The following is a 22,040-nucleotide window of genomic DNA, read 5'->3' on the forward strand; positions in this document are numbered from 1 at the left end:
CCTCGACCTCCTGGTACGTCTCCATGAGGGGAACTATGCCAGGGTGAGATGGGGTAGTCAGGTCCAAAGAACTGATAAGATCCCAGTCAGCAGAGGAGTCCGCCAGGGCTGTGTACTAGCGCCCACTCTTTTTTCCCTTTTTGTGAACTCTTTTATTCGCGGACGATACCCTGCTGATTTCTAAGACACCAGCAGGGTTACAGAAGCTTTTAGACAGATTTCATTTGTTTTGCTCAATGAGAGGTCTGGTCATTAATACATCAAAAACTAAGCTCCTCTCTTTTAAATCTCGCAAATCACCTAGTGTATCCATCATGTCTGATGGAGTTCCCCTAGAATATGTCAAATTATTTGATTATCTAGGTATCAGGATCTCCGACACCCTGAGTTGGAAGCCCCACATTCATAAAATGCTGCTTAATCATAAACGAGCCACGGGGGTAATTGCTAAAGAACATCGCTCCTCGAGGAGCAAGCCAATCACTCCCGCATTAATGATCTACCAGGCCAAAGCAGTAGGTTCGGCTATATATGGAGCCGAACTTTCGGGCTTCGAAAACTCAGAAGATCGTACTTTGTCCGAGAATAAATTTTTAAGAGAACTAGTTTCAATGCCAAGGGGCACTCCTTTGAAACCTTTATTTAGTGATCTGGGTAGGAGTTCGTTTAAAGACATTGTCAGGCTACGCCCTCTGCTATTTTGGGCTCGCCTATGGCGTACCCCGGAGCTAGCAAAATATACTGAGGGCTTGAGAGAAATTATGAATACAGCTGGCTCCCCAAAAATAAGCTGGCTTCGTAGTATTAAAAAATCTCTTATCCAGCTTGGCCTAAACGATCTCTGGGAGCACGGAGCCCCCGTGAGCAAGGTGGATCTCAAAAAAGCATACTGGGCCTGGATTGACATCCAAGATCTTGGTAGCTCAAGCTCTGGAAGATTAACCGAAGCTTTTTACATCTTCAAACAGACAGTTAACTTTGAGCCTTTCCTTGAGTTTATATTATAACCTAGGGATAGATCACTGTATTTTCAATTCAGACTCGAGATCCTCCCTACTCGTGAATTTACTAGTAAATGGAAGCCTCCCTGCCACTTGCCTGACATGTTCTGAAAAAGTAGAAAGTACTGCCCACATTATGTTTGAATGCCCAGCGTATAGAAATCCGAGAAAAAGATGGCTAGCCCCTGCCTGCCGTCTCCTGGGCATTTCGAACTATCGTGTCGCTTTACGTATTCTTCGCACTGACACAAGTTTGGTGCTAGTCTGTGCTGTGGCCAAATTTCTGGGCTGGTCCTGGATCATTAGAAGCAAACTCAATAGTTGCACTAGTTGATTGTCTTCTTCATATATGTCTTTTATAACTGTATTTTTAACTTATTTTAATCCTATTTTTAGCATGTCTCTTTTTAAATCAGCCATCAAGCTTTCATCATGATTTTCTGTAAAACTTGTTCCCTAATGAACTTCGACTTTTACTATGCTTTTTGTATATGCTTTTATGATAATTCTTATCGAAATAAAGCTTTTTGACTGACTGACTGATTATTTAAATTATCTGGCACCTGCCCCACCAGTGACCATAAGATCGGTCGCCCTGAAAACTAAAGGCGTCAGATTCATCTACCTTGTCAATTCCCAAGCTTGATAAGATGTAAAAAGCTGAGTGAAAAACTAAACAATTTGTAATGGTGCAGAGAAATGATGGCGCTCTCCCTGAAACTGGCTGAGAAGTCATGGTGCGACTTTTATACCTCGCAGATGGATGCCGCAGATGATTTTAAAGTGTAAACCCCAGTGTTTAGAGATGACTGTTGGCGCGTGCGCACTGCATCCTGAGGTGCACGTTATAATCTTAATTCAATTTGAGACCGTTTCACGAGTAATTGTACCAGTTTAAATAGAAACTTGAAGTAAGCTATGAATGATTTGCGAGGCAGCTGACAGTGAAAGAAATTGACATTGGCATAATTGGAGAGACAGCAACTTGAACAGAAGAGATGTGTAAACGGTGAACAGCGTGAAGTACTTTTCAAGCTACTCCTCTCAGCTGTTGACAACGTGATCAAGATAAAAAATATAGATTCAAACTACCACAAGTACCGAGTGCCTTTTCCTTTGCTTACTGCCACTTTTGATTGCTGCCTGCCTGATGAGGTTCCCAGTGTCTCTGTCTTGATCTGTTCTTCGCTGGAGCACCTCTCCTTCTGGTGACGTCGTGGAACCTTCGGGGGTACTGGTGGAGAGGCAGCACGTAGTGCGTCACACGCCTTCCAGTGCTTCTCTTGTTGCCTGGTTACCAGCGAGTGGCCGAAGAGGAACTTTCAGTACGTCTTCGCGCACTACGCAAAGCGGCCATATTTTGAAGTTTGAAGTTTGAAGTTTTTCACTCATTAGCGCCGGGTAAATAAAAGGAACTGTCAACGTTGGAGAGTCTAAGAGGAAAAAAAGCCTGCCTGTGCACACATCTGCTATCTTTGTGATCTACGGCCGTCCCTGTAAGTGAAAATGCGATGCATTCATGATTTTGTTGCCAAGGTATGCAGAAAATGAAATTACTTCATGAGAAAATGATTACACTTGATCGTCGGAGAAGCTGAGTTTTGCGCTCTGACCTACGATATAGTTTGCACATCGTCATTGAACTGGCATGTTGTTTATGGATGTTTCCTAGCAACCTTTTTTCTTCATCTACAACGTGAGACGTTTTGTGGCAAACAATGATAAAGCTATGACAACAGTGCCACCTGGTGGACTTCTCAAGTATTTATCTGTGGCTCATAATCTCTTTTGCAAACATGATATATGAAACTATAGCAATTAGGGTAACACAGAGAGTCTAGCGCCAGGGAAGCCTAGAATTTGAAACGTAATTGGAAAACTAACGTAATTGGAAAAATGGTAAAAGGAGTACACATATTCAAGAAAACTTGTCAAGCGTGCTCACTAGAGCAACACTTTGTATCTTGTTTAATTTAAATGTTGTAAAATGTGTTTCGGGATCTGATGCTAACTTAACATGTCCACAGTGATTGCAATGTATGGTCATTATTTTAATATGTGATGCGTGGTAGTTTAATTTACATTGTTTTTTTTTTTGAGGTAACTTATTTGTTAGGGAGGTGGATTTCCCTTTACATAGATTTTGTAGGTAACGGAGAATTATAGGGAGGAGGATTCCCCCTGTGCAGTAGGTGTAAGTGTGTATGCAGTAGAGGGGATGTAATATTCCCTGGTCCTGTTATTTGTATAGGGAGGAGGTTTTCCCCCTTTACATAGATTTTGTAGGTAAAGGAGAAGTATAGGGAGAAGGATTTCCCCTTTACATGGATTTCGAAAGTAACTGAAAAGTATAGCGAGGAGGATTCCCCCTATATGCAGTAGAGGGGATGTAATATTCCCTGGTCCTGTTATTTGTTTAGGGAGGTGGATTTCCCCTTTACATTGTGTTCCGAAGTGGTTGGGATGTTTAGGGAGGTGGATTCCCCCTTTACATTTTGTTCGGAAGTGGTAGGGATGTTTAGGGAGGTGGATTCCCCTTTTACATTGTGTTCGGAAGTGTTTGGGATGTTTAGGGAGGTGGATTCCCCCTTTACATTAATTGGTTGTAACTGGGATGTAAGTGGTATATTACTGTGCATGCAGTAGAAGGCATGAGATATTCCTTGTTATTTGATTATATTTATGTATTAATTTATATTTACAGTATATTTCTTGCTTTATTATGATTGTATTTACTGCATTACATTTTACAGTATTATTATTATTATTACGACAAAAGAAGAGTTTTTTCTCAATTCAGTACTGTTGTTATATGGTGTTTATTCTAAGATGTTTATCTTCTTTTCCTACGTTTATAGAATTGTATGCTATTTCATTTTGTTAATATTTAAAGGGGGGAGATATGTAGTGATCTGCTGCTAATGTTGTGCATTTCCCTTGCCCTGGTTCTCTGCCTAGCTATGTGATGTCACGTAGAATGTTGGGAATGTTGGGACTTGAAGGGTGGCAGATGATGATGATGGGCTGAGTAGCCAGGAGGCTGCTCCTGGTGGGGCTTACATAAAGACTTACAAAGGAACCTGTATGATACAACTAAGGAATAAACTACAACTTGAAGAGCATGTCTATGAGACTTCTTTTATTCCTACAGAAACATGGAGAAATCGTGGCTATCTCACAATTACAATCAGCTGGAAGTACAGCACTAACTCATGCAAAGTAAGAAAATATGAGAACTGAATCATTGAAACAATGTAGGGATGCAGTCGAACAGGGTATACTGGTGACATTTTGCAACTATGCATGTTTTTCATAAAAAGGAGTAGAGAATATGAGACAACCAATGATGAAAAAAAACTTGCTTTGTAAAAGAGAATATAGAAGTAAGAAAAGAACGCATCACCTTTAGGCAAGAACAGGCAGACCACGTGCCCTCTGCAGTCCATCTCCAGTATCAGATTTGGCTTTAAACAGGAGGGTGCAGGGGACAACAACAAGATCTACAGGCAGCCTGGTGACTACCTAGAGTGGTTTCTTCAAATGTCAGCCCTGGCCATATGCAGGCTTCCAACATCAGGAGTCATACTAACCTTCTATGTCTGTGCACTTCTCCAAGGCAGGCGAGGGGGTAGAAAATCTCATATTATTTACTTCCTACACATCTCTTTCTCCCTTATCTAACATTTAAAAAAGGAGAAAAAATATGCTACCTTGTTAGAAAGACGCTATAGCTGCCAATAGCTCTTTAGATTAACTGCATGGGTGATTAACCTGTTGCTCAAAGATCAGACTGCCCCGAACCCATCCAAAATAAGGATCTTTGAAATGGTGATTATGTTAGTAAAAAGGTTCCTGTAAACACCGTAGAGGCTAGACAGCAACACAAGTCCTATGTAGTTCATATATACGTAATACAAAGGGCACCTGACTTAATTAAAATAACAAGCTATGAAAATATCATGCAACCATATCGCCTGCAACGGTCATCACCAACTCTCTGTCCTCTTCAGGAGAATATGTTTTCAGTTAGCATCTCTAAATCTGGGGACTATAAAGAGAAGAATTTTTTGGGGAAAAATCTTACCATGCAGTTTGAAGAATGTTTTGGGGTTAAACTCGTTGGGGTCCAAACCGTCAGTGTCTTCCCAGACTTCTTTCAGTTGATCCCGGCTTCCCTGATAGAAGAAATACATCATCTCAATGCAGTCCAATACTGACCACAAACAGCCAGGCAAGAAGAAACAAGTGCTATCGTGAAACATGACGGTGGAGGAAAGACAAAGCAGGACTGCGAAAAGGGGCTCTAGATATAGAGATGCAAAACTTCAGTTTGAGGGATTTATTAATCCATTTCAAGGAAGGGCACAGCATGGTAAAAGTGAACCAAGTAGTAAACCTGACCCAATCAACGCAGCTGCGCTAAGAACTGTAAAGTCTCTTGAAGAACCAACTTTACTGCTTCTAATCATGGTTCAATCAAGGAGACTCCAAGAGGTTGCTCAAATAATAGACCAATAAAAGTAGGGTGGGCTATTTTAAAATGGCAGTATCTCTTCCAGGCTACCCCATAAAATAAGACAGACCAACTAATTCAAGGCAAGCTTGTAGAAGTAGGGCAAGACAGACAAAGCAAACACTGGCTATGGCAATAGGTTTTGCCTCTGCAAAATCTATTGATTTTGTTCATGTTTTCTCTACGTTACACAGCAGTGCTAGCTGCTATGCAGCATGTTTTAAAGTAAAAAAAAAAAAAAACACTATGACACTGTCAACTTTGTCTGGGCAAAAGCTTTTTTTTAAGGAAACTTTAAGCCATGATGTACAGCAGCCAGCGCAGTTGTGTAACAGGTTTTAAAAAAGTATTGTCAAAGCCAATAGATTTTGCATAGGCGAAACATATTGGCTTTGCCAATGCTTTTTGTGTTTAGGCACGGGGAGATTAAGTGATTTGCTTGTAGTCACAAAATGTTGAACTGAGGCAGGGACTATGAGAGTCTGTTGCGCCCTCTGGAGAGATGATGTGGCATAGGGGCCAGAGCTGCGACTAGGAGGCTGGTAAACGGGGTTTGTCCCAACAGTGCGTGATTCGGGGCAAATCAGGTAATCTCCCTGTGCCTAAAACAATTCATGTGTCCATGTGTAAAGTAACTGGTGCTCATAAAAAGAGCGCTTTAATATCTTATGGTGGTGTTAATGCTATATAGCGGTTATTAGCCGAAGAAGCCACGGACAGCTTGAAGGAATATTTTTTCTATTTCTCATGAAAGCCTAATTCATGAAGGACGCATATTGATTGATTGTTGCAAATATTATAAATTGATAACTTGGGATTCACCAGAACCGTGTACCTATACCCAATTTTTAACAGACCATTCCTGTGAACTAAAATAAAAATGAAAAGGTCTCCAATTGCCAAGTAGGACGAGGGCACCGTTGCGAGCTTTAAAAAAGACAGCCTTCGGCTTCGGATTCCTTTTAAGGAGACAAGTTACCGTATTTCCTCAACTAGGGATAAGAAACCAGAGTAAAGTTGCCAGCTCCAGATGTGCGGCTGCCTTATCAGAAGGCAAACGAAAGTGTATAAGTAAACAGGATGATTAGGATCAACTATATTTTTAACCATGAATGTTATAGTAATGTCGTGATAAAGATGGTATACATTTGGACAACATATCGAAACGCATCGACGCCTTTGATACGCAATTCGTGTAACGGGCTGGAATCATAGATATCCAACAAGTGTTTATGTATCTGGTTTCAGTCTTTATAACTGTTTCACACGAATGTGGTTTTTAAGACAAAGTGTACTGAATTTTCCTTCTCTCATTGTTTGTGTAATTGGAAGTTATAATCAATTTGCTAATTTATGTTAATGGTGTGATTCTATATTGCAAATGAAATGTTTTTCTTGTATTTTCTGTTGTCTTAAAAAAACTTTTAATGTGATTATATAGACCTCTTGTTTTTATAATACATATCTTTTTAATAAATAACCTTGAACATCATCTACTTTTGACGTATTTCTGATGTACTGTTTGGGCATTGAATATAGTCCCCTTGTGGGAGAGTGGTTGTGAGATTAGCGTATTGAGTGATTGAATACGAATGGTGTTAATATAAGTAGTGACCAAAGGAAGCTTTGCTCTTTACTTGTTAATTGTACCCTATTTCTTTGGTAATAAGGGGTTCCTCTCTTGAGTAAAAACGGGAAAAGAAAGGTGAGGGGATCTGTGTACAGCAACAGGAGTTCAGTGGGGGCAAGCAGCAGCGGGCGAGAGGTGGTGGTAGTGCAGGGGACGGGCACCAATGGGGGCAGGCACAGGGAGATTAAGTGATCTGCCTACAATTTGATGATGTTGAGTTTACTGCAACAAAATAAAATTACAAAAAAAAGTCTCTCGGCAGGCATGCTGGGGAGGAGAGCGACATACTGGGACGAGAGAGACGGCCTGAAAATGCACACATATGGAGTGCTCCTTCGTAAATAAAAAATCTTTTAAAACTGAGTAGCCAGTGGAAGGACACTGGCCCAGTAGCCACTGACCGGAAGCTGTATTTGGATCAAGCTCCACACCACAGCATTGACTACAAAGCAGAGCAGGAAGTGAACGCAGATGATATGCTGGCCAATCAGAAGCACGTAATTCAAAGTGACATTGGTTCAACGAATAGTAAATTCAGGTAAGTAAGGTGCGGATTCTAACGCTTTTAAGATTCCCCTCCCCCCAAACTCAAGGGACTTCAGAAGCACTTTGCAGGCAAAACCTAAAAATTGATATACAATCACTTTTCAAATTACCTGTATAAAGAACTACAGATAGTTGAAGAGAATATGTGGGTTAATTCAATTACTAAACAGCACCCCAAAGGTTTGGCCAGAAAACACAACCTCGATGGACACTTTAAACCAGTTCTGGGAGTGGCACCTATCCCACAGGATTTGCTGCCTGCCCGATTGGGGGACTAAGAAGGGACCTGCCCGATTGGGGGACAAAGAAGGGCCCTGCCCAAGTGTCATCGAAAATTGGCCTTTTTGAAGTTAATAAAGTACCTGGGTACAGCCCAGATAATCATCCTGCCAGAGGAACGGAAACACCTCCCCGCACCCAAGGACTGTGTCCTGCTTTGGGAGCAGTTTTCACACTTTATCAAGGGGACTATTCAGCTGCCAGGTAACAGCTGGCGATCATTCAAATGAGCTTCCAGAAGCGGTAGGCAGAGAAAAGCTATATTTCTTAAAGTACCATTAAATTGGGTTTAAAATATCTATTAAAAAGAGTCTGGGGGGGGGAGGAGCCTAGGGGGGGGGAGGAGCCTAGCGCGCAACCAAGATGGCCGCGTAGGTGCGAGGCTCCCGAGGACCTCCGCGACCTCCTGCATAAATCCTGACTATATCCTGTCCTTGACGAGGGGACTGTGTTCGTGAGACCGAGCTGAGGTGCCATCCGTTTTCCGTTTCCAAATCGGACCTCGGACACCGGCGGGAGCATCGATTGAGGTTTGCGGCCTTCTCCACGCCGGCCCCCCGGATTGGAGTTGTGGGGCGATCCGGGGACAAAGTGAACAACAGCGGCGGGCGAGGCTGGGCGATTCGCGTACCCCGCACTTTCACTTTCGCGCCCTCCTTGCTGCCAAGCGAGGTAGGGTCGCGAGGCGGCGTGCGGTGGTGTGACTTCATCGGGGTGCCCTGCCGGCCCGCCAGCTGTGATCTGCCCTTCGGAGCTGTGGTCGCCCTCCCCCGGAGCCCGTGAACCCGGTCTGTCAGCCCCTTTCAAGGAGATTGGCACGATTTGGGGACTGGAGCCATGTCCACCAAACAAGATGGCGACCGGGCAAAGGTGAAATCGACCCGCCGCGGCGCAGCCCCTCAGTCTAACAGCATGGACCGCTACACCCTCCAGAAGGGATCTCCAGAGGCGCCGCGTAGGTCCCCTGTTGGCCCGACTGATGCCCCTGCTTTGCCCGCGGATCTGACCCTCCGGGACGTCATGGGCGCCATCGCCGAGATGAAGGCCTCAGTGGACCAGCGCTTTGACACTCTGGCGCAAAAGATTGACTCGGTCCTCGTGGATGTGGGCCTGGTGAGGGCCGATCTGTCCAAGACGAATGACCGGGTCGACTCTTTGGCCCACACCACCTCGGGCCTCACAACGGACGTGGCGGCCCTCCAAAAGGAGGTGCGCCGACTGGGCCAGGCGAGCGCCCTGATGGATCGTCGACTGGAAGATTCCGAGGGTCGGGCCCGGAGGAACAATGTTCGCATTGTCGGGGTGCCGGAGGGACGTGAGGAGGAGGCGGCGGATCTGTTTGTGGAGGACCTGATCCTCACCCGTCTCCAGCCCCGGGGGCTGAGTAAACTCTTCGCAGTGGAACGTGCCCACAGGGTCCCCGGAGGGAGACCTAAGATCGGAGCCCCTCCGAGGCCTCTCATTGCCCGGATCTTCAACTTTCGGGACAGAGACGCTATCCTGCAGACTTCTAGGCAACAAGGACCGGTCAGACTCGACAATATGGATGTAAACTTCTATCCCGATTTTACTCCGGCGGTCCAGAAGCAGAGACTGAGTTTTCTCGGAGTCAAACGTCGCCTACGGGACCTGAACCTCAAGTATGCGATGCTTTTTCCAGCGAAGTTGAGGGTAGAGGTGGATGGCCGCACGCACTTTTTTGATCGTCCCGAGGCGGCCGGGGACTGGTTGGACACTTTGCCCGGGGATCGGGGCCGGGGGGGTGGAGGGGGCGCGGTTGGTGGGGAGGGCTTGCCGGATCAGGACTGAGGGACTAATAGTAGGCCTTGCTCTGGACAACATTATTGTCATCATTGACTGATTGTGTAAGTTCCCCTCCCGTGGAGGTCGTACGGGGTCTCTTGGGGGCTTTCCCTCCTCCTCTGGGGGACTAGTTAGTGTTTTCATCTATGGGGCGACAGGCACACTGCACTTTGGGGGGGCTGTTCGGGCTCATGCAGGGGTGCAGGGAGGGGGGAGTTCTGTTGGGACGGGTGGGTTGGGGTGGGGTGTTGTTCGTTTTTACCGCAAGGCAAACCCTTTACTGTATTGGTGTTTTTGATGTGCTCTCGGGGGGACGAGTGATGGCTTCTGTATGTGATGGGGGGTAGGGACTTGACTTTGTTGTCTTGGAACGTTAATGGACTGGGGGACAGGATTAAGCGAGGTGTGGTCCTGCAGTATCTGAAACGAATTTCGCCAGATGTGGTCTTTCTGCAGGAGACACACCTTATTGGTAATTCCTTCTTTGCCATGAATCGGCGTGGCTATCGTTTGGTGGCCCACTCGGGCTTCACGTCTGGCTCGCGGGGGGTGGGCATCATGGTTAAGAACTCGCTCCCGCTGGAAATAGATGAGGTGCGCCATGATGAGAGGGGACGCTACACTGCCTTGGTGGGGAGAATGGAGGGCAAAGTGGTTGTCTTTGTTTCAGTGTATGTCCCACCGGGGCTACAGTCTACCACTTTTGCGGACCTGGGGCGCCTCCTCCTTGACCTTCCGGGGGGGCTTCTGGTGGTTGGGGGGGGATTTCAATGCGGTGGTTTCTGGGACTATGGATCGTCACCCCCCTAGGGACCTCCCCCGGGCGCAGGCATGGCTGTCCGGCCTTTTAGATACATTAGGATTGGTGGACTGCTGGCGCTTAAAACATCCCACGCAGCTGCAATACACCTTCCATTCGGGTGCCCATGGTAGCCTCTCGCGGCTTGATCATATCCTTGTCCCTGCGGCCTATGCTGGGAGGGTGGGAGAGGTGCGCCATCTGGCGCGGGGTATTTCAGATCACTCCCCGCTCCTGTTGCACTTTGGTGTCCTCCCGAGGGGGGAGGGCAGGGTAGCTCCAATCAATGCCTGGTATCTGCGCGACCCCACTATTCGCGCTGACCTGATTAAATCCTTGCAGCGGTATTTCGAGGAGAATGTGGGGTCTGTCCCTTCGGCTATCTCCCTTTGGGAGGCCTTCAAGACAGTTATTAGGGGGGAGGCCCTCTCCTTCATATCCCATGCCCGGAGGCGCGAGCAGGAGGAGGTGACCCGAGTGGAGGCCGAAATTACTGAACTGGAGGGTGATTTGGGGAGTGGGGTGACGGATGCTGCATTGCATGTTTTACACCTTAAGCAAGCGGCCTATAGGGCCCTCGTAACGGAGGCAGCCAGGGGCCTCAGCAGAGAGCAACAGGGGCGACTGTATGATGTGGGTGATAAGGCTGGTAAATTGATTGCGTGGTTGGACAAAAAGGAGAGAGCGAGTCGTGTGGTTCCGCTGATTGAGAGGATGGATGGTGTACGTGTCACCGAGCCAGAAGACATTGTCTCTTGCTTCGCGGATTATTTCCGCGAGGTGTATTCCCCGGTCTCTCCCTGCTCGGAGGCGGATTCTCATGCCCTGCTTCGAGATATCGCGCTGCCCTCCCTTTCGGTGGAGGACAGGGAGTCGTTGGATGCTGCTCCTACCTCGGACGAAATTGCCCTCGCCATACGCTCGGTTGCATCTGGCAAGGCCATGGGCCCGAACGGCATCCCTATCGAGTTGTATAAGCTGCGACCGGACGTGCTGGCACCCCAGCTCCGCGCGATGTTCCTTGCGGCCCACTCGCGGGGCTCCCTCCCGCCGGACCAACGTCTGGCTACAATCGTGGTGATCCACAAGGAGGGGAAACCCCGAGACCGGGTTACCTCCTATCGGCCTATCTCGCTCTTGAATGCGGAGCCCAAAATCCTTGCCAGGGTGCTTGCCAACCGGCTGGTCGGCGTGGTGGGCGATTTGGTCCACCAAGACCAGTCTGGCTTTATCCCCCATTGCAACACGGCCCTCAATCTGCGGCGCTTGCACGGGGTGCTCGCGCGTGTTCCGTTTGTGCGGGAGCCGGCCATCTTGGCGTCCTTAGACGCCACCATGGCGTTTGACACGCTCGAATGGCCATACATTTGGGCGATGCTGGCGAAATTTGGATTTGGACCGGGATTCATCAGCTGGGTCAAATTGTTGTACTCGGGCCCGTTAGCGCAGGTGGTAGTGAATGGGCGAGTCTCGGCCCCGTTCGCGCTGGGACGGGGCACGCGACAGGGTTGCCCCTTGTCGCCGCTCCTGTTTGCATTGGCCTTGGAACCCCTGGCGGAGTGGCTGCGGTGGCACCCTTCCATCCGTGGTCTCCGTTGGACCCCTGAGTATGAGGACCGCGTGTCCCTCTACGCTGACGATATCCTTCTGTACCTAGCCTCCCCGCGCAAATCACTGATTGTCCTGGTTGATGTCCTGCGCTCCTTTGGCCGTAACTCAGGCCTTGTCATCAACTGGGCTAAATCATGTGTCTATGTGCTTTTTCCGGGGAGGCTCCCGTCCTCCCGCGGGGATGTCCGATCCAGATTGCCTCGCAGGGGTTTCGGTACCTTGGTGTCTATATCACGCTGGACCCGGCGGCCCGCTACGAGCGAAACTTGCTTCCCCCCCTCCAGCGCTTGAAGGAGGACGTCGCGCGCTGGCGGCACCTGCCGCTTTCGCCGCTCGGCCGGGCGGCATTGTTTAAGATGATGTCGTTGCCGCGCTTCCTGTACGCTCTCCAGAACACTATGGACCTAGTCCCGGCGCGCTACTTCCGTGAGGTGGAGAGTCTACAGCGCCGCCTGTTCTGGGACGGGAGGCCGCGTATAGCCCTGGCGAAGTTGACGCTCCCGTGGTATGACGGGGGGATTGCCCTCCCGGACATTAAGCGGTATTACTGGGCCTCCCAGCTAGCTGCAATTAATCACGGCCTCTATGGGCCCGCCTTGAACCCGGCATTTGAAATGGACAAGATGCTCCTGCCCGGTGGCGACTACAATCGAGCGCTCTACTCTGGCGCGCCGGATCCCCGCTTGACGGGGCCCACGCGTGTCATGGTGCGGGTGTGGCACGCGGCCAATGCAGCTATGGGGTGGAAGGACCGTTTGACCCGGGCGTCGCCGTTGTATGCGCCTCAGCGGTTGGGCTCCCTGTGGACCTCGAAGGGCTTCGAGAAGTGGGACACGATTGGCATCAGTAAAGTGGGGGACCTCTGGACGAGAGGGGGATTTAAAACATTCGAGACGTTGCAGACGGAGTTTCAGCTGCAGGGCAGTGAATACTTTCGGTACTTGCAGGTCCGTCATGCGCTGGGCTCCGTCTTCCCAGATGCCGCCTCCATCCCGGAGTCTTCCCCCCTGGAGGATAGAGTGCTGGATGGCCACGTCCCGGATAGCACGATCTCCCTCATTTACAAAAAATTGATTAATGACCGCTCGGGCCTGCTGACCGGCCTCCGTGAGGCTTGGGTTGCCGACGGGCTGGAGTTGGACGACGAAGACTGGATTTCCGCGGTGGCCTCTCCGAAGGAGGTGGCCATACCGGCTCGCCTTCGCTTCGTCCAGCTTAAGATACTCCACCGGGTTTACATGACGGGGCCAAGGCTTCTGCGTATGGGTTATGCTGAGGATGGGTTGTGTAAGCGTGGGTGTGGTGCTTTGGCGACTTTTTTGCATATTTTGTGGGAATGCCCGAAGGTGGAGCGATTCTGGCGTGGTGTGCATGAGGTCCTGCGTCTGGTTACACATGTCGCACTGTTGCCTGAAGCGAGGAGATGCTTGCTGAATGTGTGGGAGCCAACTGATTACTCGGTTCCACAGACGCGATGGGTGACTCTGGGATATATGATAGCTAAGCGTGACATCGCTCAACTGTGGGGATCCCAGCGGCCCCCGGCGGTGTCGGCCTGGAAAGAACATATGGATTGGTGCATGTTCCGAGAAAAGGTGGTGTATGTGGCGAGGGGCAAGCCTGGGGCGTGGGTGAAAATATGGGGCCCCTGGAACGCCTACCGCGGGGGTATTTGCGAGCCACCACTGCTGCCTGCTGCCTCACCGGCTCCGTCCCCCTAGTTGACCCCCTCCCCCAGCCCCGGGCACAGAGTTCCCCCAGTCCGGGACTTGTTTCCCTTCCCCCTCTTCAGATTCCTGTGGATGGTTGGGGTCCCTCATTCGAGGAGCACGTGTGATTACCTTCGATTGCGGGTTGCCTTGCGGGTGTGTTTTTCTATGTTGTTGCGTGTGTATAAAATGAAACCGTATTGTGGGCTTAGAGTCATGTGGCCCACGTCGTTGATGTCTCCTGATTTGCTTCTCTGTAACGCCAAGTGCCCTTTTGTAAGTTTGTCAGGTGCTCCTGTCACTCTAGCGGCCGGCCGGAAGGTTGTAGGCCCATACTTGTATATACTTGAGATTGCAATAAACGGTTTCAAACAAAAAAAAAAAAAAGAGTCTGAAGTATATTCATAGGTGTTTCCTAACCACAATTAGGGTCATTAAATAGAATGTAACAATGGATTTTAGTGCCTTCCTATGGAACAGCTAACCTTGTAACAGTGCAAAACAGCTTTTGGGGCTTTTTTCAGAGTAAGGACATATTACATTAAATTTCTATATGTACTTTTAAAGAACATGCACTTTTCTAAAGTCTTATGAAGCCTACATAGGGGTAACTTATTAATATATAAAAGGAAGATTTTGACCTGTCAAAAGAGTTAATTTTCACAGGTTGAAAATGCAGTTTAACTATATACTAGGATAGGGACGTAAAGTTAAGTTTAACATGCAAAAAGGGGTATAACCAATTTCGACTTTTTTAGGGGCTCAAGTACATGCCCTTGGGCCTGTTTAGCAAAGTCCCAGTGCACAGACATACAAACAGCAGCATCAATCCACAAAAAACAGGGTGATCATGCAAACATAGGGATTTTCCTACATGGCCTCCATGTGAAAGGTGAGGAGCTACTCGGACATTCCGATTGCTCTCTCTGCACTGGCATGGTTAGCGTACGTCTGTGTTCCACTGTAAAGTCCATACCCTGTAGAGAGATGGCCTCAGGGGTGAGGAATTTGCATCTCCCGACGCCTGAAACATCTAGATTTCTCACAAGGGCTAGAAGTTTTAACGTCTATTTTGTCCCAAGGACAAGTAGACAAAGACTTGCTGTAATCCGATAACGCAGCTCTTCAACCCTGTTGGTCAAAGCCAGTCAATAAGTCTAAATTAAGTACATGCCACTATGTGCTGAAATGTAGTGGCCTGTGATTGCACTGTGGCATGCAGTACAGTCAAGACTGGCTTTGGATGAGAGGGGGGCTTGTCTCACCACACTGGTACACCTTTCCTTTCAATCAGTGCCTCCTGGTCCGGGATGGGCTTTGAGCAGTTTATTGGCAGTGAAAGGGTCAGTGCAAAAGTTGGGGTCTGCGCTTTCATTTGCCTGGAGCATAAGACCAACATGTTGGAGTGGAGCTCTTAGTTGCAGCTCCATGTGGTACACCCACAACCTTGCCAGGTAGGAATATGCTACTTACCAGTATGCATCTGTTCTTGGCATGTAGAGCTGCAGAGCCACACACTTAGGATGGTAGATCGCCATCTGGTGTTGGGCTTGGATGCTTGCAGGTTGTTGTTGTTGTCTTCGGAAGAAATCTTTGGTCCCGAGATAGGTGACTCCTCCCTTGGACTACAGTGCGCATGGGCATCCACTCCATCCTCAGATTGTTTTTCGCCATGATGGGAAATGGAGTTTGCAAAAAGAGAGAGATGTCCATGTGTAATGTCCAAGTATGTGTTGTTTTCTCTGTTTATCTTTCACTTTACTTATTGTACTGTACTGTAACCCAATGATCTGGAATGTTGATGGTTGCTTAGGAATGACATGTTATGACATTCTTGCTGGAGCTGTTGGCAGAGGCAGTCCTGTCTCTGCTGTCCATGTAGCTATTAAACCTACAACTTATTCTACTCCTGTCTGGTTCCTTACTACAAAATTATGGCGACGATTTAGCTACATGGAAGAACCCACGCAGCCACCTCGACTTCCTTCAAGAATGAGATCCTTCAATCAAATCCTTTTTACATGTTGATGAAGATCTCCTGTTGTCTACTACTTGAGGAAGGTATTTGGTTTGCGCAGCGCTATTGTCAATTGACTTTGTTCTTTTTAAAAAAAAAAAAAGAAGAGAAACATTCTCCAGTTCAACCTGCTATTTAAGCGCTCATTCAGTGTGACATCGAGTAACTTTTGATTCGTTACGCAGTATGCATACGCTTTTTGCAGCTAATGGGATTTTTATGGAAGAGGCTGTTTTCAAGACTGCAGCTAATTGCGCTTTTCTGTAATCCTTAAATACATTTTCGCTCATTATTTAAGCTGCAACTGACTGTTTATTTTTAAACTGGCAGCGCGCTCACCGACTATCTCGTGCAGCTCTATCTCTCATGTCCGCGCTCTCCCTCCTCTCAGAAGCGTTGACGCGTGACGAAGATCATTGTTCTACAAGCCTTCATTTCCGCGTTGCATTCCTCATCAGCGGCATGTGACGTCGCAACGTACAAGCGTCTGTCTTCATTGGCTTTCTGGGGAACCATAGCAACGCGTGTCGGTGACACGCACACCTTTAAATACTTATCGAAATAATATTGCGTGTCTCGCAATCTCGGTGACACGCACACCAACTTATCAGAGTTTATTGTTCTTGTTTAAAAAAAGACTTTTCTCGATCTTGGTGACTCGCGTTCATCTTGACTACGGTGATACGCACATCATAAGTTTTCAGCACTCTATCTGTCTATCGGTGAAATTCACACAGTGTAAGGAAAGTGAGAGAGTTTCTTAGTGAAAGTTTTTTTTTTTTAATTTTGCGAAATAACAGATGGTATTGTATTTATACTGTTTCACCTAAAAAAAACAAAAACATTTTTTTACTTCTTTCTGGAAAACGTATTAATTCAACTGTATTTATTATTCATTGTTCCAGTTTTGGTATTGGAACTTCATCATTGCGCTCTTAAGCTTTCCAACCTTAACAGAATTGTGCACTATGCAATCCGTAAATCCGCCACCTTCATTTCTGGAATCACCAGGTGACCCTCCAGTTAGATGGGAAATATGGTATGATGCATTCCAAACATATTTAGGAGCTATAGGTGCATTACGTTTCAGTGCTGAGAGGAGAAAATGTCTGCTTTTACATTCATTAGGATTTGAAGGGAGATCCATTCACAAGCACCTACCACCTCTATCACAAGAAGAACTTCACGGAATTGACGAATACCAAGAGACTATCATTAAATTAAAAACTAGGTTCGATAAGCAGCCAAGTCTCATGGTCTTGAGACACAAGTTCTTTAAAAGAAAACAATCGGAAGGAGAGGACGTTGATGCTTACATTTCTGTTTTACGCAGGTTGGCAGCTGAATGCAAATTTGAAAACTTTACAGATCAACTGATCAGAGATCAGTTTGTGTGTCAGTGTAAGAACAAAAATATTCGCCAAAAATTGCTAACACTAGGTGATCCGTCACTTGATGAAATTATAAAAATTGCAAAAAGTATTGAGATTTCCATGGTATCTCTTAAAGAACTCGGTGACAAGCCTCAAGATGCAATTCATGTGGTGGCCACTAATGGTAACACCAAACAGCGTAGCAAGTCTTCACAACCAAGTCATCAAACAACTAGTTCCAACTCAGATAGTAATAAAACAAGTAAATATGTTCCCAAAAATACATGTATTAGATGTGGTAATCCTCCACATGCCAAAGGTTCACGTTGTCCGGCTAACAATATTATTTGCAATTACTGCAAAAAGATGGGTCATTTTGCAAAGGTTTGTTTAAAAAAAAAGTATGTCAGCAAACCAGCCGTTTGTTGTGTGGAATCGGAAGGGGAATCAGATCTAGAAGTAGTGTCTGTCATAACATATGAAGATCAATCAGAGTTTGTCACGTGTAATCTCCCTTCTAAGGCTGTAACTGGAGATCCCTCCTCATGTATTGATCCAATTGTTGATATTAGGATTGGGAACCATACGGTTAAACTGTTAGTTGATTCTGGAGCAAAGATCACTATGATCACGCAAAATTTGTTTGAAGAAACTTGGAATGGTTGTCAACCCTTGCTTCTTCCTGATCGCTCTCCGGTATCATATGAGGGGCACAGAATAGATCTTTTGGGTTATTTTAAAATGAGTTAGAATTCAAAGGAAGAAAGATTGAAGGAAAAATCTATGAAGCAGTAAAAGGACTTAATATTTAGGTTGGTTTCATCAAGGCCTATTTGGGATGATACTCAGGCCTGGCCAGAAAGAACAAGTATTAGTGGCAGATTGCGAAGACATTGGTTTACAATGGAAAGGAAAATATCCTGAAGTGTTCAGCAACAAGTTAGGAAAAATCAAAGGGTTCCGTCATAAAATAATTGTTAAAGAGGGTGCCCTCCCTATCAAACAAACTCAGAGGAGTTTCTTTCAGTGTGAGGGAAGATTTAGAAAAAGAGTTGAAAGAGCTGTGTAGCAAAGGGATTATTGAACCCACAAACTCTTCTTTGTGGCTTTCTCCATTGGTCGTGGCAAGAAAAAGGGGAGGGGATCTTCGCGTTTGTGTGGATTTGAGGTCCCTAAATAAGGAGATTTGGGTTGATTCCCATCCGCTACCAAAAATTAGTGACTTGTTTTCCGCCACAAAAGGAGCGTGCTACTTCTCTAAATTAGATCTAGTGAGTGCGTACCATCAGGTAGAACTTGAGGATGAGTCACGACATCTTACTGCATTCGTATCACCTCTGGGAACTTTTCGCTATTGTCGCATGCCTTTCGGACTTGCGTCTGCGGCGGCTGTTTTCCAGAGGATAATGAATAGCATATTGAAGGGTGTCGATGGTGTACTTGTATTCCAAGATGATGTGCTCATTTTTGAAAAAGATATTACCTCCCATGACATGGCTCTAGAAAAAGTCTTGACCATTTTCAAGAAACGTGGTGTAGTCTTGAAAGAAGGAAAATGTAAGTTTTTGTGTACTAAAGTAGAGTATTTGGGACATGTAATTTCCAGAGAAGGGGTAAGTCCACGTCCAGGTCTAATTCAAGCTATAGCAGATTCGCCAGACCCGATAAAGGGGGAGTAAAATCTCTGTTGGGGTTATGTGAATATTATTCTCAGTTTATTCCCAATTTTGCCACAGTTGTCCGTCCCATCAGCAATCTACTTAAAAAGGGAGTAAAATTTGATTGGTGTCAAGATTGTGTTGTTGCCATTAAAACAGTGAAGTCTGCGTTATCTGACGGACCTATACTCAAACCGTTTGACCCGAGTTTGCCTTGCTGTGTGACTGTCGACGCAAGTCAGGTAGGGATTGGTGCTACCTTGACACAGATTGACAACAACAGTGAGAACACTGGGTGTTTTGCGTCAAGGGTATTGAGGACTCCCGAACTACAGTATTCCGTCATTGAAAGGGAATTACTGGCATGTACGCGGGCTATCGAGAAGTTTAGACCCTATATTTGGGGTAAACGGTTTAAATTGTTAACAGACCATAAGCCTTTAGTAAACATTCTGGGAGGTAGTGTGAGTAAGTGTTGTTCACCAAGGATCATGCGTATGGTTACCAAACTATTACAATACCAATTCTCAGTCCAGCATATTGCTGGAGGAAAGAATGGGAGAGCAGATTTTTTATCACGTTTCCCTGTTAAGTCAGATGGAATTGATGATGTTAATCTTGAAGAATTTTCAAGTGATTGCTTAGTGGCAGTCCTTGACATTCCCGTTTTAAGTTTGGGCTCTGAGCATGATTGGAAACAAGCCCTGGAGTCTGACAGTGTGTTGTCTGAAGTAGCTCGTTTTGTCAAAAGTGGGTGGCCAAGGGAAAAAGCACTCTCTGTTCCCTTGCAACCTTTTTGGAAAGTTGAAGATGAATTTTCCATTGAAGATGGACTACTCCTTAGGGGGGATACATTTGTTCCACCTGCTTTATTTCGTAAAACTATTGTTGAGAGAGCTCATGAGGGTCATTTGGGTGCCATGCCCACTAAACGTCGTATCAGGGATATTTACTGGTGGCCAGGGATGGATACTGAGATTGATTCTATGGTAGCTGGCTGTTGCGTTTGTGGAGCTTCTGATAAAAGTTTGAAAGTGTCTGTTCCACCTCTGATGCCAATTGAATGTCCTAAAAGTCCATAGTCAAAACTCGGGATTGATGTGATGGGTCCATATGAGGTTCTTCCAGGTGGGGCTCGTTTTATTCTAGTTTTAATGGACTATACATCAAAGTGGCCAGAAATTAAGTTGGTGAGAGAGGCCAATACACAGGCCCTTATAGATTTTCTTAACAGTGTGTGGTTGAGAGAGGGGTTTCCAGAAACCTTAATTTTCGGATAATGGCAAACAGTTTGTGAGTGCAGAGTTTGAATCATTCCTGATAGATTCTGGTGTTAAACACAATAAAAGTTCGCTCTATCACCCGCAAAGTAATGGTTTGGTCGAGAGGATGAATAGGGTGGTGGGTGAGTGTGTTACGTGGGCAAGAGCTGGTGGTCATGATGTTGGTAAAGCACTTAATGCCATGATATAGTTTTATAGAACTACGCCACATTCAATAACAAAGGTTTCACCGTTTGAATTACTGAGAGGGCGTAAACCAAACACTAGTTTCAGACCAGCTTGGATGAGCAGATGGGTGAGATCGGAGTCTGATGTTACACACTTGATATCCCTTGTTAGTGGAAATGTGTCTGAATCACAATACAAACAAAAAATGTGGTTTGATGCTCGTAAAGGTGTTAAAATGACGCAACTAGAAGTAGGTGACACTGTCAAGATTAAAAGTGGTGTACACTCTAAAGGTCACAGCAAATTTAGTTCTCCTGTTAAAGTCATCAAACTTTTGGGAAATGCTGTTATGGTTGATGGAGGGCATTGGTGGAATCTCAACAGAAAAGTCAAAGTTCGTGATTGTACCACTGTCTCTCTTTCAACAAGGAGTTCTTCTCCTAGTGTTAAACATCTTGCATCAAGAAAAAGTTCTAGAAAAATTGTTAAACCTGCCAGGTACAGGTCATAGAATGGTTGTTCTATTTAATATCATGTTTATTTTCGTTTTTATTGTTCTTTATTTTTTTTTGTTTTATAAGAAAAGAAGATGTGTTGTATTCTCTGTTTATCTTTCACTTTACTTATTGTACTGTACTGTAACCCAATGATCTGGAATGTTGATGGTTGCTTAGGAATGACATGTTATGACATTCTTGCTGGAGCTGTTGGCAGAGGCAGTCCTGTCTCTGCTTGCTGGAGCTGTTGGCAGAGGCAGTCCTGTCTCTGCTGTCCATGTAGCTATTAAACCTACAACTTATTCTACTCCTGTCTGGTTCCTTACTACAGTAAGATTATGTTGGAACAGATACAGGTCCCGGGGAGGTAGGTGGGCGTGTGTGGCTCTGCAGCTCTACATGCCAAGAACAGATGCATACTGCTGAGTAGCATATTCTGTTCGAGGCATATGAGCTGCAGATCACACACTTAGGATAGACTATATAGCAGTGTCTCCCCTAGCGGTGGTCACCTGTATCAGTTGCAGCAGTTTGGAATAAAGTTTTAAGGACAGCCTGACCTACAGAAGCTTGTTGTTTTGCTTGCACGTCAACACAGTAATGTTTAGTGAAGGTGTGTGTTGTAGACCATGTGGCTGCCCTACAAATATCTTCTAAGGGAATGTTTCCTAAGTATGCCATGGAAGCCCCTATTTTGCGTGTGGAATGCGCTCTAGGGGGAACTGTTAATGTGCGTTTAGCTTTGTGGTAGCATATTTGGATACATTTAACTATCCAACTGGCTATCCCGGATTTGGAAATGGGGTTGCCTTTATGTGGTGGAGAGAAAGCAACAAACAATGGTTTGGTTTTGCAGAATGATTTGGTTCTGTCAATGTAGTAAAGTAGGGCTCTATTAACGTCTAAGGTATGAAGAGCTCTTTCTGCGGATTTGGGAAAAATACTGGTAGCTCTACCGATTGGTTAAGATGGAACGGAGATATGACTTTTGGCAGGAATTTCGGATTTGTTCTAAGAACCACTTTGTTGCGGTGTAATTGTAGGAATGGTTCTTATATGGTTAAAGCCTGGATCTCACTTACCCGTCTAAGGGATGTGATAGCAATAAGGAAAGCCACTTTCCATGTGTGGAACTGTAGTTCGCATTTATGCA

At 46.1% G+C, this 22,040-nt stretch overlaps 1 protein-coding gene across 7 annotated transcripts in view; it reads right to left on the reverse strand.

Annotated features, from left to right (window-relative positions):
• Nucleotides 1-22,040, reverse strand: part of NUCB1 (nucleobindin 1) — a 222,532-nt gene that overhangs the window by 82,908 nt on the left and 117,584 nt on the right. For all 7 annotated transcript variants that reach the window (XM_085616299.1, XM_085616298.1, XM_085616303.1 and 4 more), the window contains one exon: nucleotides 5,086-5,176. In XM_085616299.1, the coding sequence (XP_085472425.1) occupies nucleotides 5,086-5,176 (91 nt within the window). The remainder of the gene's footprint in view (nucleotides 1-5,085; nucleotides 5,177-22,040) is intronic.

Source organism: Triturus cristatus, chromosome 7 (genome assembly GCF_964204655.1).
Source record: "Triturus cristatus chromosome 7, aTriCri1.1, whole genome shotgun sequence".
Taxonomy (NCBI): Eukaryota; Metazoa; Chordata; class Amphibia; order Caudata; family Salamandridae; genus Triturus; species Triturus cristatus.